The 15,895-nt window shown below is 31.0% G+C and overlaps 1 protein-coding gene, 1 long non-coding RNA gene and 1 pseudogene across 2 annotated transcripts; all 3 read right to left on the reverse strand.

Annotated features, from left to right (window-relative positions):
• Positions 1-574: 574 nt before the first annotated feature.
• Positions 575-5,088, reverse strand: LOC100812105 (ras-related protein RABA6a-like; annotated as a pseudogene).
• Positions 5,089-8,849: 3,761 nt separating this feature from the next.
• On the reverse strand, positions 8,850-12,423 carry LOC100812656 (WUSCHEL-related homeobox 1). Its single transcript, XM_041005005.1, has 4 exons — positions 11,810-12,423; positions 11,358-11,645; positions 11,062-11,138; positions 8,850-10,111 (listed from the first exon to the last, which is right to left on the reverse strand). The coding sequence occupies exons 1-4, from the start codon at positions 11,979-11,981 to the stop codon at positions 9,554-9,556; spliced, it is 1,095 nt and encodes a 364-aa protein (XP_040860939.1). The 5' UTR covers positions 11,982-12,423; the 3' UTR covers positions 8,850-9,553.
• A 2,136-nt stretch (positions 12,424-14,559) lies between these two features.
• On the reverse strand, positions 14,560-15,622 carry LOC106794509 (uncharacterized). Its single transcript, XR_001382546.3, has 2 exons — positions 15,172-15,622; positions 14,560-14,947 (listed from the first exon to the last, which is right to left on the reverse strand). It is a non-coding gene; the product is annotated as an uncharacterized lncRNA (long non-coding RNA).
• Positions 15,623-15,895: the final 273 nt, after the last annotated feature.

Raw genomic sequence — 15,895 nt, forward strand, 5'->3', positions numbered from 1 at the left:
GAGTTTGTTTGTTTTATATCAAGAATTAATTTTTCACATCATACACACTTTTCACTGTAAAATATGTGGTTGACATTAATTTAAGAATATATCTAAATTATGTTTAACAATTTAAAATTAATTTTACTCAATTAATTTTTACTAATTTTAATTTTTTTATACGTAAAATTTAATCTAAAATGCAATTATGAACATTGTAATAATCTTATGGCTAAATTTTTAATAATAATAATCTCTACCGATTAATGTTTCGCTCTCCTCTCTCTCACTCCATGGACAACCAGCAGAAGGCCATCAGCAGAAAAAGGCAAAAAGGAAAAAAAGAAAACCGCAAGGAAAGTCATTTAATAAAACTCTATTTTTTTTTTATCATTATCTGACACAAACAAAATGTGAACCTAATATCTGTACATAAAAAGGGATAAATAATATAATTCGTCAGTTCTGAAAAAATTACCACGACATCATATATCAAAGAAAAACTAAAAGGAAAGTGGGGAAATCAGGAAGAATCAACAACTGAGTTGATCAAAGATACTTGCAAAATAGCAAAAATTCATCATGCAAGCTATAATCATGAACAACAATATTTAGCTTGTTTAGTAGCAGTAACTTCATCAGCTATATGAATCTCTTTTCCACTAGGAAGATTTAATGCTGCACCATTCATTTTGGTTTCCAAACTTTTCTGGCTTATGATGTCATGGATCTTAGTGATCATTTCCAAAATGCTTCATCAACGTTCAGATTCTGCAAAGCAGAGGTTTCCATGAAACATAATCCTTCTGTTTCTGCAAACCCTTTTCCTTTTTCTCTCTCAACTTGCCTTGATTGATCCAAATCAGATTTGTTTCTCACCAAAACAACCACCATGTCTTCTCCTCCAAACTCTCTCAATTCATGTAACCATTTTCCTACATTCACAAAAGTTGCTCTCTTGGTTATGTCATACACTAGCATTGCCCCCAAGGCACCTCTGTAGTATGAGCTTGTGATAGCCCTAAACCTACCGCAAAATTGTTCACATATATATGTTTGAGAATGAAATGTAAGATCAAATGATAGGAGTATATTACTAAGACTTTTCATACTCCAAATTAAGCAATGGCCACAATTGAGAGATAAACAATATTATAAAATAATAATTAAACAAAAATCTACTTGGTGGATATAGACTATAGAGCTTAAAATGATAGAAATAGAACACTCCTTTTCAAACTTTATCCCTTAAAATCATGTATGAATTATGTATTGAAAGTTGAAACTCTTAAAATTGAAACCCTTCTATTAGAAAGGAAAAGTCTTATGTATTGCAATTTAAATTTGAATTAGTGTAAAATTCTATACATTGTTAGAATAACTAAACTAGTTCACCCCAAAAACATAATATTTTTCTGTTTTTAAAATAAATTGTATGTGATTATTAATTTACAAACCCGGTATTTAATTGAAACAAAATATCGGCGAGCATATAATATGCAATATAATATTTGCTAGTCCTTTCTTCAGCTAAGCAAGAAAGTTTGTGGTTAAATTAGATTCTGATGAAGGCAAACTATTTGCTGTGATTTTTACAGTATGAACCGTACAAGATTTTGGTCTGCAAATGATGAATTTGGGTGTAGGTGAGAGACTGTCTGGTGTGCTAGGACAATTAGAAACAAACTATTGATCATGGGGTTGGTGACCAATGAAAAACCTTCAAAGTATCACATGCATATTCATTTCTTCGACCTATTGATGCCACTTGATTTTGTTCTTACTCGATCACCATCATTTTCATCCCTCTTTATTATTAAGCTTAGCCTGAACGTGTCCAATCCTTGTCATGGACCCACATCATCACTCATTAACCTTTGCACTATTTTATTAAGATTACATTGCATTAAAAAAACTCTCTTGAATATGAGTCCTACTTTTTAAACTCACTGATTTATATTTGGAAAATATTAATGTTAGTACATCTACACTTACTTTAGTTTAAAGAGATGAAAAAAAAAAATAATCACGGGTGAAGTAAGAGAATAGAAGAGGAAAAAAAAAGAGTTATAGAGGCAAACATAATTTTTTAATGTATAAAAATATCATTGTTCCTTTTTTCATTCCCATCATTCAAATCGATCAAACGAAGCACGATACACTACACTGGCAAAGTCACTTTTCAATTATGCTACAGAGGAGCTAAACATTTTTAGCTCAAGTTCCTTAAGTAATTCTTCATAAAGTTTTCACCGGTCGTCTTATTTGTTCTGATATTTTTCACTGTGTAGTGTCTCCCTTATGTTTTCTAATTCCAACTCTGTCCAAAATTTGATGCAAATTTTCCAAGTCACGTGGAGGTTTAGTAATAGTCTATTCAAATATATTTAATGTGCAATGGGGTATATTATGATATTAAGTGAGCTAAAGTGCATGTCAACATATCCAAACACTTTTTTTTATGAGAGCAGAAAATCAGGGAAGTTGGTAAGAATTAGGTCAAAGCGTTTTACAGGCTAAATACTAATAATTATTAATGCCTAAGATTTTAAAAGCATTTATAATAATTATTGCTTAGTAAAAATTTAATAGATTTTACAAGATGTGAGATTAAGATTTAAAGAAGGAAACAATTATTTTTAGGTGGAATTTGATATATTATTGGTTAGTGAATATTGAGTGAAACTAAACTTAATTATCAGTTTAATTCGTAAAAAGCTTTAGTAAAAAATATGAATTTGAAAGTTTTTTATGAATTAAAATTGAGGAGTACGTTGACATATATAAAAAAATTGAGGAGTTGACCAAATTTATTAATTTTAAAAATAGATAAAATCAATTTATTTGAAAATAACTTAAAAGACTAAAACTAGATATAGTTCTAGAAGATAAACAATGCAATTAAGCTTAATTTTTATTATTTTTAAAGTGAAAATCATTTTTTAGGAACAAGTGGCAATCAATTTAAAACTAAAGCTTTTAAAATGATTTTTTTTTTAAATAGAATAAATGGGTTGATTGGACTTAAATATTTTGTGAACGTGTCAGTGATATTATGATTAATTAAGTTCAAATCTTAAACCAAATCTTACACCACACTCAATGATCAGTCTACAGTGTTCATTTTACGAGCATTTTTTTCTTCTTTATAAATCATAAACAAATATAAATCCTGCGTCGTGCTTGGAATTCAATGCATGATAATCTCAGTGTATATATGTATCAAATGGATTTAGGTCCACGGGAAAGGATTTCCAGATATGCTTTCAACCCCAAAACCAAATCTATATTCAATTAATATACTATGTCGACTTAGTAGTTACTAATAAATAGATTACATAATTTGTACTCTCTCCGCCGTCCCATAATAATAATAATAATAATCGTTGGAAAAAAATAATTTATCCTAAAAAAATTCATTTTAATTTTTTAATATATCATTAATTATTTTTGACCACTTATATTTCTTATAGTATTAATGATATATGCTATAAAAATAAAAAATAAAAAATAAATTAATGATGATAAGATTAATTTTATAAAATTAGTATTCTTTTTTATTTATTTATTGATTTTTCTTTGGTCTATATGAAATAATTTAATATGACGATTATAATGGGACCAAGGGAGTAAATCTTAAATTCAAATCTCATTATCATTGTTGTAAAAAATCAAAAAAATAAGCTCAAAATTAATGTTTTTTTCTTCCTAAATACACTATTATAATTGAAAAAAATGCTATAAATATTTTTGTCTCTTTATATTTTTCTATACCTTTTATCCCCGAGCAAAAGGCAAAGAGGCATAGCAAGCTAACAAAAATGCAGCCAAAAGAAAAGGGGGTGGGACATGATATTGTGGGGGAAGTAGAGGCATCAAAAGTTGTACAAGATTGAAAGTCTAAATAATCAAGTCAAATTAATTTAATTGATTAAATTCCTCTAGACGAAGCAAACCCAAAACCAAAGGACACCGACATTGAAATTGAAAATGCCAGTTAGAGAACAAAAGCGTCAAACTTTTCATTTAAAAAAAAAAAGAAGATGAAATGAAATGAAACCAACACCAATTAATGACGTCAAGACAAAAAAAAATACCAAAGTACCATGCAACTGAGTTCTGTCGTGCTTTCTGCAGCTTCAAAAGGGTCTTCTTTTAATGTGTTTCTTAGCTCAAGAATTAGGTAATTTGGTTAACCATCAAAACAAGACTTGAATAATAGAATTTCTTAATAATATTTGTACTGTTTTCTAATCAGAATTAAATTTTTACTCGGATACTTCACATAGACATAATAAAGACATGCATTAAAGGTTTGGATATTGGTGAAGTGAAACTTGAATTCTTATGGAAAAATAAGAGAGACCATATATACCTACAGAATTGTATTTAAAATAATTAATAAATAATTAAATTTTGTTTTGGACCTTCAATAAAAATTTTGTTGTTTTGAATCTTTAATATATTAAAATTTTTATTTTAAGTTATTGACATCAATTAAGTGATGATGTATTATTTTATAAAATAATTTTTTTAAAACTATCAATGGTAATGATGACGTCACGTCATTATTTAATTGATAATAAATATTCAAAATAAATGTTTTAATATATTATAGACTTAAAATAATGAAAAAATTTATTAGAAACCTAAAATAAAATTTGATTATTTATTAAAAACTTTAATGATATTTAAGCCTTTTAAGTTTTATCCTCACCACTAAAACACAACCTAACTAGCTAGCTTTAATTTGCTGAGATATCAAGAAGACAAATTATAAAGAAAGGGACAAACAAGACATATTGATTCATTAGGGAGTAGTAGTTAAAAAAGAAATAAAGAATTGAGAAGGAGCATGAATTCGAATCATGATGAGTTTAGTTACCTCTCTTGGCCGGCAGTGTCCCATATCTGTGCTTTGATGAGCTTGTCCCTGACCTAGCTTGATGTTTCCGTATGCAAATTCCACACCTATGCTTGGCTTGGAATCCAACCTGAATTCATCTTTTGCAAACCTTGATATCAGATTTGACTTCCCAACTCCTGACTCCCCAATACAACCTTGAACAAGTAATCACAGTGCTCATCAAATGCATCAGCCACAGCCATGTATAATATACATATGAAAATTTGTCTCTCAACCCTTCCTCATCCCTTTCAAATAGGAGAGAGTCAAATTAATCAAAAGAAACAAAGCTATTTGAGTTGAGCGTGGCATGAATTTGTGTTGTGCTGATTTTATTTGCTATTTGTTTTTGGATTTGAGCGTGAAAGTTCACATAATTAAAATGGTATTTTGCAATTTGAGCATGACATGATTTAGTTCTTGAAGATCATATTTTATTTGTTATTTGTTTTTCTGATTTGAACGTGGCGTGAATTTGTGTTGTGTTGATTTTTGTGTTGAACGTCAAAGTACAAATAATTAAAATGGTGTGTAGCAATTTCTTGTGGCTAAAGCCACGAGAAATTATCTAATATTTAATAATCAGTTTATAGAATGAACTTTTGGCCATTTTTATCTGCAAGAAAATAAACGCGAATAAAATGATAATAAAATTATTGTCACATTTTTGTTTAATGGCATAAATAAATGACAAACACTAAAATCTTAATAGAAAAAAATGTTAAGAGACCTTAATCAGTCAAAAATTTATTTAGGAACAAAAATTCAAATTGAAAAAGTTTAGGGATTAGTCTTAATTAACCCTTAATTTTATTGTGGTTTTCTTAATTTGGAATCTTTTCATTGATTTTGGAGTGAGGGTACGTGTGTGTGTTCTAAATTGACTAGAAATAGCGTTAATGTACAATGTGTTGGGATTAGTTTTATGGAGAGAAATAATAAATTATTTTTTATGGCGAATTTAAAGTTATAAATAGTCACTTTTTTTATGGTATCATCATAATTTTGTGGGATATAATTAATTAATTCTTATATGTTATCTAAACAAATTAGTAACCTTTATAAGACTTGGATAATCCTTAATTTACAAATCGATTTTGAAATGTTAAATTAAATCTTAATTAAATCCAAATTTTAAAATAATGTTAGAGTATATGATAGATTTATTGTTGGGTCTCCTACACTGCCATGCTTTTGGCCTATAGACCTGGGTGTGAGATGTGTTAAAAAGCCATCTTAAATATGTTTAGCCTTATATCGACTAAAGATATTACCTATGTAATCTCATATATTAATGCTTGGTCGAGTACTTCTAACTTTACTAGTCAATTTGTTAAAATTGAGTTAGTCCTAAGTACAAATTTTAACAAATACACTCTCAAAACAGTTAGATTTGTAAGACATATATGTCTACTTACTAATATTTCAAAACAAAATCTATAAGAAAATCCAGCACAAAACAATTATGATGATAAATTAAATGAGGACGAAATAAAATCTTCTACTTATTGATACCATGCATCTGTTTCATTGGCAAATCCAACCAATTTTTTCGAAGATACTATAAATTACCCACATTTGATCAAATATAAATATACAAATTATTATTTTTTTTTAAAAAAAAAATAAGGCCCATAATAACTTTCAAAGGCATCTTATTTGAAATCCTATCATACACCAGCATCATAAGAAAGTATATATAGTTGTCTTGGTAGTTTAATTTGTCACTAAAAATGGGTTAGAGTACGCAGACATAATAATTTTATTTTCTGTAAAAGGATACAGTAAGTTTCAAGTTGGTGGCAAGTAAAAAAGTGAAAAACTTTTTGCCCTAAGTTTCCAAAAGTAGCACTTGATTCTCCTGATAGTTTTGTTCAGTTCAGTTACCTTTAAAAGCGAATAGATATCAGTCCCTGCATCCCCTGCTACACTCACTGGGTATATGTGGAATAGATGCAGTAAGAACTGGGGACTGAGCTTGTACGGATTAATAGTTAAGTGAGGAAGACGAACACAATGATGCGGTGAATGAATTAACCATCTTTACAAATATATTGCTGTCATATAATTAATTATGCACTAGAAAACAACCCGTGAGACGTGAGTGGTCATTTTCTAAAGATATTTTCAATTAGTTAACCAAAAGATATATATATTTTTTTCATTCAAAGAAATGTAATATTATCTAAGGACAATAGATTATATGATATGATCTCTCATTAATTTACGGCCGTTAAATGGGATGATATAAAATTTTATAAATACTAAAATGATTTACTTATCTATAAAGACCCTCTCAATTCAAATTGTTAGATCCTTCTATTCTCTCTCTCTAGTCTCTATGTACATTATTTTATCAACAAGTATTAATTAATAATTTATTAATTTTTGTTAACAAAAAATTGAATATGTCATCTTTTTTTTTTCTTTCATTCTTTCTTAATCATCAAATTAGCTTATATCTCTGGCCAGTCTCTATGTACATAAGTATGTATACACATCAAGACCACGTGACTGATTAATGGCGGTTGACACTGACAAAACTAACCTCAGAAGCTATATGCAATCTAACCCACTAAATTTGCCTAGTAGTGGGGTTTGAATATCATGGCTAATAAAGGGCCATTGTACGAAAATAAAAGGCTATAGAATCTTTTTCATTTTAAAGTTTATAATTATTTTAAGTGTAAAGTGGAAAAAGTTTGGCTAAAGAGAGGCATTCTATTACTTGATTAGTTATTTGCTAACAACACATGCTTTTTGCGATTCAGAATTGAGAGTAAAGTCCAATAGTTTATTTTTGCAAAATTGATTATTTGAACCATATGCATAACGCTAAATATGATCAGCAAGCACTGACTCGTTGATTCAATCACATAATGCAGCAATGCTATGATGCATGAGTGGGGTTATAAGGACTTAAGGGGAAGTCCTCTTCTTCTGCTATTGTAAATCAATGAAGCTAGCTTCATACATTATTTGGTCCTGGATGGATATTTGAGTATTACTTAATTCCTTTTGTAGCCCCGATACTCAAAAATGACCAACGTACCGGTTGAACACCGATATTGTCCAAATACGTATTCAGGAAGTATTGATTTTTTTTTAAAAAAAAAAAAAATAACAGATACGTCTTGGATTCGGCTAGGATACAACTTAGGTTGGGGGACACAGCTCAAGCCGTATTGGGATATGGCTCTAATATGGCTTGAGCTATTTTTTGAATTTTGAATTTTAATATTTTTAAAATTAAAAAAATGCTAAAAGTGTAGGAATTAGGAAAAAAAAACATTACTTCCCTCCGAAATATGCATATTTGCATACATATATAATTTTTTTAACAATTTTTTATTAACGTATCAAAATATATCGTATCTTTAATTTTAAAATATTTGCGGTATCATTGTATCCGTATCGCGTCATGTAATTAGGCTTTATAGCTTAATCCTATCTCACTGACAGATAATAATAATACATTTTTTCGATTTGGATTCCAGAAACAACAGGAGTATCAATGTTATATTGTACATGGACAAACATTCATGTGCTTTTATCACAATTCAACAAACATAACACCATGATCACTTGTGACATGTAAATGATGCCAAGAATAACAATTTTTTCATAAGTAGCAAAGGTAAAGTTTACACTCACAAACAAAAGCGTTATAAGTTTATAATGCATAATAATATATTGTGGACTCAAAGTGTCTTTAATTAGATTCATTTTTTTCTACTTTCACACAGGTAGAAATAGTACACAAGAAACAAAAGGCACGTTTAAATTGTTCGATCTTTTTATGGTCATACTTGTTTATAGAACAAGTAAATTGTGTTTTTAAACAAATGCAACAAAACTTGTTCGGGTATATTGTTTTTAGAGTAGTTGTTGAAACTAGTTTGTGAAATTGCACTTGAAAACTGTACGTGCGTCGGTGTCCCTCACTTTTTATCAAGGTAAGATACTGTATAATCAAAATTTATTACTCTCATCACATTATATTATATATACCAAATTTTTTTGTTTTAACTTCTTGTATCAACAAAACATCTATTCAATTGAATACTACGTACAAGAATCTCACTTTAAATGCGTCTGCTTCTTTTCCCTTCTAAGCATTGATGTGATTTCTTCAATGTCATAAACTGCACCTCAAACTTTACTTACTCCACTAGAACTACATTAATACACCGCATATGCGTACTGCAGCACCGTTTCAATGTTTATCACAAAAGAACAAAAAAACACTCCAACCTAAACTCATAGCTAGCTGTTCCAACATCCGAATCTGTCACATCTTATTCCTATTTCCATGTCTTAAAAAAATCAAATTCTAAGATCAATCTCCTTACATTCTTCATTAAAGTTCCCCCCTTCACCCTATTCTCAGCTCTCATGATCAGAGCCCACATGCAGACATTAACCATCGAATTAATCACTTAAATAATTCTCCTTTTGGTTCAACCATCATAGTCCAAATGAAGTTAAAGGCAAAATGCAACACCTTCATTCAAAGTCAGTGTCATATTACAGCACCAATTCCTTGAAACATCGCATCATCTAACAACTAACAATAAAAGCAGTGCCATTTTTCCAACAAAACAACAAAATCAAAACACATTCCCATCATTTTACAAACATAGCATATATGTGTTTCAGCTGATCATATTACTCCTTCATAGGAAGGAACTCAAAAAACTGGCCAGGGGTGGTCAAGTTGTTGGCATTATTCATTGCTGAAGTTGATATCTCTGTCTCATTATCCTTCATCATGTTGTCACTGCTTCCATCACCAGTACTCCTTAATGGGAAAAGTTGAAGGGTTTGAGACTCATCCACACAGTTATCATCTTCACTAGTACTACTGCTACTACTTAAGTAGATAACACTGTTTTCTCTCTGCAGGGGTGAAATAAAAAAGCTGAGATCATGTGTCTTAATAATGAGGTTTGGGTCCATTTTTCTTCTTCTTGTTGTTGTTACTGTGGTTGTAGTAGTGGTCATGCTGCTACTAGCTGCAGAGGCATTAGGAGTGGTGTTTATGAGATGGGTGACAGGTGCAGAAGGAGAAGGACAAGGTAACTGCATCACATGATGCCACGTTGCATTCCTTTCGAAAAGGTTCCTTCTTTGTTGTAGTTCCCCTTCATCTAATAGGAGCCATCCATCTGTTCTACTCTCTGCAGCCGCTACTGCTTTTGCTGTCCTTTGTGTTGAAACAGATTCCTGTGTATTTGAATATTGAAGCCATGTAATGTAACAAACATGAAATTGAAAACCAAAATATATATCTACTATTTGCATGTTTGATTTTCAGAACAAAAAATTCTTTTGAGATAAAAGTAATTTTATCAAAAAATTAGAATTTTTTTTTTGTTTTAATTTTGCTTTTATTTACTGAATTTATGCGCATACAATATTTTTAAATTCACTCCATACACACTATGTCTAAAATGAAAAACAGAAAACAAAAGGAGAAAAAAGAAGTATTGGATAAGACATTTCAATTGTGCACCCCAAGTTCCTAGAAAAATATACATGTATATGACACAATGTATATAAACACAACCAGTGAAAAAATTATATTATAGTAATAATGTTAAAGTAATTTTTGCACGCATTTCGATATGAACTTTATTATTAAAAGTTGTTGATTCAAATTAATTTCTAGTCATTCAATTAAAAGGTGCATGCATGGTCTAAAGAAGTCAAATAAAAGTAGGGTTAAGGATGTCTTTTCCATCACAAAAGGTGCTCTCAGTTGCATAGAATATTATATTGGGATGCCCTTGAAACTACTGACCTAAATGACATGAATGAGCACAACACAAGCCCCAAAAGCAGAGCTAAGTTGCATAACAGCAGAGCCGACAGAAAGGAAGGAATTCCAGCTTTTAAGCCATTTTCATTTCCCAACATACGAAGCTTTTGTTGGGTACTTTCCCTATACCTAGTGCAGATCTTTCCATAATATACATGTTTCCCATATCAACTTGATCTCTAGTAATCATATGCCAATAACTAATGACCACTTAATGGATCATGCTTATGAACTTTTTGCTATTAAGCAAATCCCAAGTAAAAAAAACAGGCTAGGGTAGATATTATTAATTAATTAGTCCATGAACAAATACAAATAGAAAAAGCAGGACATTAGAAATGGAATATTATTAGACCTCTGCCATAGTACTGCAGTTTGTTGAGGGTGTCCAGTTCTTGGTCCGTTCAACTTCAAACACTGTCCTACTTGCAGCTGTAGACAGAAAGAAAAACAAAACAACACACTTAATTGATATCTCAAGCAACAATCAGAATAAGTAAAAAAAAAAAAAGAAGAAAAAGCTACACATAACATATAACTAATTACAGATCTCTAACAAACAAAACTGAATGGTTTGAATAAAATGATTATGGATTAGTTAATTAATTATGAATGGCATCATGAGGGTGTGTCATGATGCATGCATGTCACCTAAATCTTTCTTCTCTGGAGGTTCAGCATCTGATTCCATTTGGCGGCGGCGCTTTTGCCTCTCCCTGGCTTTGTGATTCTGAAACCAATAGAACACATTCTTCCCTTCAATGTTACCAAACCTTCTAAGCTGTGCAGTGATGTGTTGGATTTGCTCAGCAGATGGTGTCCTTGTTCCTCTTCTGTACAATTCTTCAAGGGCTCTTAGTTGCTCTGGGCTTGGATTCCACCTTGAGCTCACCACAACTGGTGTTGCACCATTGAACTCTCTCTTGTTTTTTTCTGCCACTGCCCCCAAAAGAAATAAACAGCTTTTTAATTTCTTTGTACACACATATATATAACTCTTTGAAAAGATAAAGTAGCAAAAAATGCATATAAACAGCTACTACTACTAAGGAAAGAGAAAACAATTAACACACCACACACACATAAATTAAACATAAACATACCAAGATGGTGATAACGATATTGTGAAAGGAAATCATTCCCATGGATGTGAGATAAGCTAGGAGTGGTTGTTGTCGTCATTGGCCTTGGCATGAGAGGCTTGAGTTTCCTTCCTGTACTGAGTGAATGTTCAACCATGTTGATCTCACCACCTTCATAACCCATCATCCACATTTTGGTAGCCAATGAGAGCAAAAAGGCTAGGGTTTTTGGTGTATCCTTTTATGTGTGTGTGATCACCAGGGTGATAGGAGAAAAAAGGTTATATATATATATATATATAGCACAGAACGAAGCTACCTAGGTACTAGCTTTATCAGCTTATATATATATACTAAAACAATGAAAGGGGTGTGTTAAATATATAGGCATATATATAAAAGTGGGAGTGCTTTAAATAGATTTGTTTATCTGTCTCTATCGTCCTTCCCTTGTCACTTGGCAATGGGAGTTGAAATGATAGAGTATATACTAGAATGGTGTTGAAGTTGATAAAAAAAGAAGAAGAAGAAGCAAAAACAAAGAAAAAGAAGAGTGTGTAGTGTGAAGAGTAGAGGTAGCATGCAAGCAGTAGGTTTGTGAAGAGAGTGGTGGACCAGATAGATTAAAAAATGGTAAGTCCTAGCTACATGAAATGAAAAGTAGACAAAGTTTATATATATATATATATGGATGGTAATAAAGCAAGCTAGCAATAATACATGAATATTTTATCAATATCTATTTTTTTTTATATATTTTTTTTCTCTCACGTTATAAATTTTCATATATATTTATATTTTTTTTCTCTCACTAGGTGTATTAGGTAGCATATCAAATGTCCATGTAATATTATTTAAAGCAAAAAATGTTGTTGTTGAAAGATTAGTCGGTTGAGAGTGGTGGTGTTGGTGCAACATGGGACAAAAGTGAAGGGTGTGTTTAGACGACTTTAGAGAGAGAGAGAGAAAGATTGTTAAATAAATAAATAAAAAAAGGAAAAAAGAGAGTGTGGAAGAAGAGACCCAGAGGAGGAAAGGAAGCGTGGAATTCTGGTCTATGTTTGGGGAGAAGAGAATGTAAAACGACGTAACGATCATGAGGGGCATGATGAGGCTCATCGCTTGACCCTTTTTTTTCCACCATTCTCATTTATTGGTCTCCTCATGTCTCGTGCCTTTCACACTAATTCTCAATCCAAACTGCCCCTCTCTCTCTCTGCTTTTCCTTACCCTTTTTCTTTGTCTAATATGCTGTCCACCCTCTCCCTCTCTCTCTCTGCACATCCACTGTACGGATTTTTGTCTCTACTCTTTAGATTTTCACCTTCACAATCACACATGCTGATGTCTCTACCCTTTTTGCATAAAATTATTATTATTATTATTATATATATATGGAATTTGTTAATAACTTAATACAAGTATATAACGTATAGCATGATGTTAAATTGTGATCGCGGTTGTATTGCGGGTGATTCATAATTACCGTCACGGTGCGGTTACAAAAAGTCAAAATATCTTAATTTTACGGCGGGCAATTGTGATTACTGTTTAAAATGGTGATACATAGTAACGGTACAAACAAATGTATGTTTGAATTACATTTTGTAAACTTAATTTTGATAGTGTGTTTGGAATCAATGTTAATTAGCAACGTGAAATTAATTCAGTACTAGATTACACACGCGGTTAAATGTGGTTTTACTACACAGAAATATGTTTGATTTTCCTTTTCGATTTTACTAGAAATGTTTGGTTTCATATCTCTGGCATGATTTTAAGAACCTAATACCTTTTAGCTTTTACATTCTAATTAAACATGATTCCTTTTGTTCTCACTATGTTATTATGTTTCTGATGGCAAATTAACCATGTTACTGTAGCTTCTTGGGATAGCTTTTGATTATAATGAAAATGAAATGGATTCATGAAAGGAAAAATCTAATTATGTTATATTTCTCCATCCCTGTTCAGCGAGTCTATGCTAATTGCTAAACATATATATTTTCAATGAGTGTTTTTTTTTGTCAAGCCAATGAGTACTTGGTTTGTATTCCATGGACCGTCCTTACCTATGGCCTAAATAAAGCTATTTTAGCAGTATGTATTCACAGATATGAAATGTTCGTTTATTGTGTCGATTTAGAAAACATATTTAGCTTAATTTTTAATTTGTTAATATAAATAGCTAATTATATATAGTAGAAAGAATCTATACAAAGAATTACTGATGGACATAGCATAATTAAGGATAACAAAACCTATTTTAGTATTTACACATCTAATTTTTTTTTTATCAATAGTATCCAAATAACATTTTCTATAAAAAAAACATTTTCCTGATATATGTTATCCTTAAACAAAAATAATGTTAAATACTTCAAATTCTATTAATCAATTTTATATAAAATCAATTCTAAAAATTCACTTTAATTCAAAATTGATTTTATCAATTCACATCCAAAACATTAGATTTCATTTTATAAACCGAGTTTGTAATAGTAATTCTATTATTTTTTTCATTTTTAAACTGATAAATAAGGCAAATTAAATTACAATTGAACTCAACGGAAAATTAAACAAGAGGTTTTCTTTTTCCTTTCAATTTTACTTTTTGAATTGATATTAGAAGACTCTAACTGAAAATCAAACATAGTCTAATTCTCGAGACATCTATAGTTTGATCCTTTTGACTTTTTAGTTGTTTATGTAATTTTAATTACTAAAATAAGAAATACTAGATGTAACAATATAACATAGTACTAAAATCCTTTTGGAACTTGTAAGATGGACCTAGCAAGCTAATGAATTTACGTACAACCATGGGACGAATTTATTGTAGGGGGTTGTTTTAAAAACAATTTACCAAATAGGGTCTGTTTTAAAACAAATTGCAAGGGGAGTCTGTTATTTACGTGAGTGCCACCATTGTTACTAGCATGAAGCTTGTACGGCGATGCCGCCATTGACAGCAGCGGGACGGGGTCTGACTAGGAGAGATGAAGAAGCCCATAGGCTGACTAGGAGAGATGAAGGCATACCGTCATTGGTGCTGGCGGGACAGGGAGAGAGGAGAGAGACCCGCCATTGGTAGACTCACCATTGGCACTGGCGGGACATGCCAACGTGGGCAGTCCCGCTAATAGATCCTGCGGCACACTAATTTACAAAATTAAAATCTAATTTACAAAATTAATACACTTAAATTTGGGAGAAACAGAAGAAGAAACAGAATGGCGGGACTCAAACTTAAATTTGGGAGAAACAAGAAGAACCAATTCACAAAAATCCGAAACCTGGAACCAAAAAAATCACACCCAAAAAAGATATCACGAAAAAGACTCAAACTTTGGGAGAAACAGAAGAAGAAAGAGGTGAAAAACCTTGATGGGTTGGGAGCCATATTTGGAGGCCACAAGCTGAGGGGTGTACGAAGTTGCATTGGCAGCACGAGCCAGGGCTCTGGCCTCAGCTTGAATGTCATCAGCACGGTTCTCAGGAAACGCAAGCACCTTGATGGATCCATCTCTCGGTGAAGGAGGTGAACTTGTTGGTTGTGGTGTTGCCTCAACCAAAGATGAAGGATCCTTGAATTGATGGATATTACGGGGATAGGTCTATATTGGGGGAAGGGAGTTGAAATTAGAATGTATGGTTAATGTTAGATTGTGATATTTCAGGGAGGGAACTATGTGTAAGTATCGTTAAGTGTTACATGTGTTATCTTCACTCCAATTTTTATTTTCTTTTTGTTGAATCTTTACTGCTAATTGTCCTGTCCATCTACGATTTATCTAGAGATAATTAAATTATATAATATTAGCAAGCTTTCGTTTACTATACGGATATTTTTAAACTAATAAAATTTTAAAATTATAAATAAATAAAAATTTCAGTGTTATAAAATAACATTGAAATTAAACATCTTATTGAGGAAGCATAAAATATAATAGGAAATATATTTATTTTTAATATTATTTTATTTTACTAGATGTAAATAAATTACAGATATAATTTTTTTAAAATTAAACAATAATTATAAAAATATTTTTTAAAACCTTTATTGGATTATGGAAATGAATGACCAATTAGTTTAATAAACATCTG

The sequence above is a fragment of the Glycine max genome, chromosome 9 (genome assembly GCF_000004515.6).
Source record: "Glycine max cultivar Williams 82 chromosome 9, Glycine_max_v4.0, whole genome shotgun sequence".
NCBI classification, from domain to species: domain Eukaryota; kingdom Viridiplantae; phylum Streptophyta; class Magnoliopsida; order Fabales; family Fabaceae; genus Glycine; species Glycine max.

Bases quoted from the DNA above. Each gene is read 5' to 3' on its own strand.
- LOC100812656 (XM_041005005.1), bottom strand. From the start codon at position 11,981: ATGTGGATGATGGGTTATGAAGGTGGTGAGATCAACATGGTTGAACAT. The intron at 11,139-11,357 runs GTGACATGCATG...TTCTGTCTACAG, and splicing joins TCCAGAGAAGAAAGATTTAG to CTGCAAGTAGGACAGTGTTT. The intron at 10,112-11,061 runs GTCTAATAATAT...TCAAATACACAG, and splicing joins ACTGCAGTACTATGGCAGAG to GAATCTGTTTCAACACAAAG.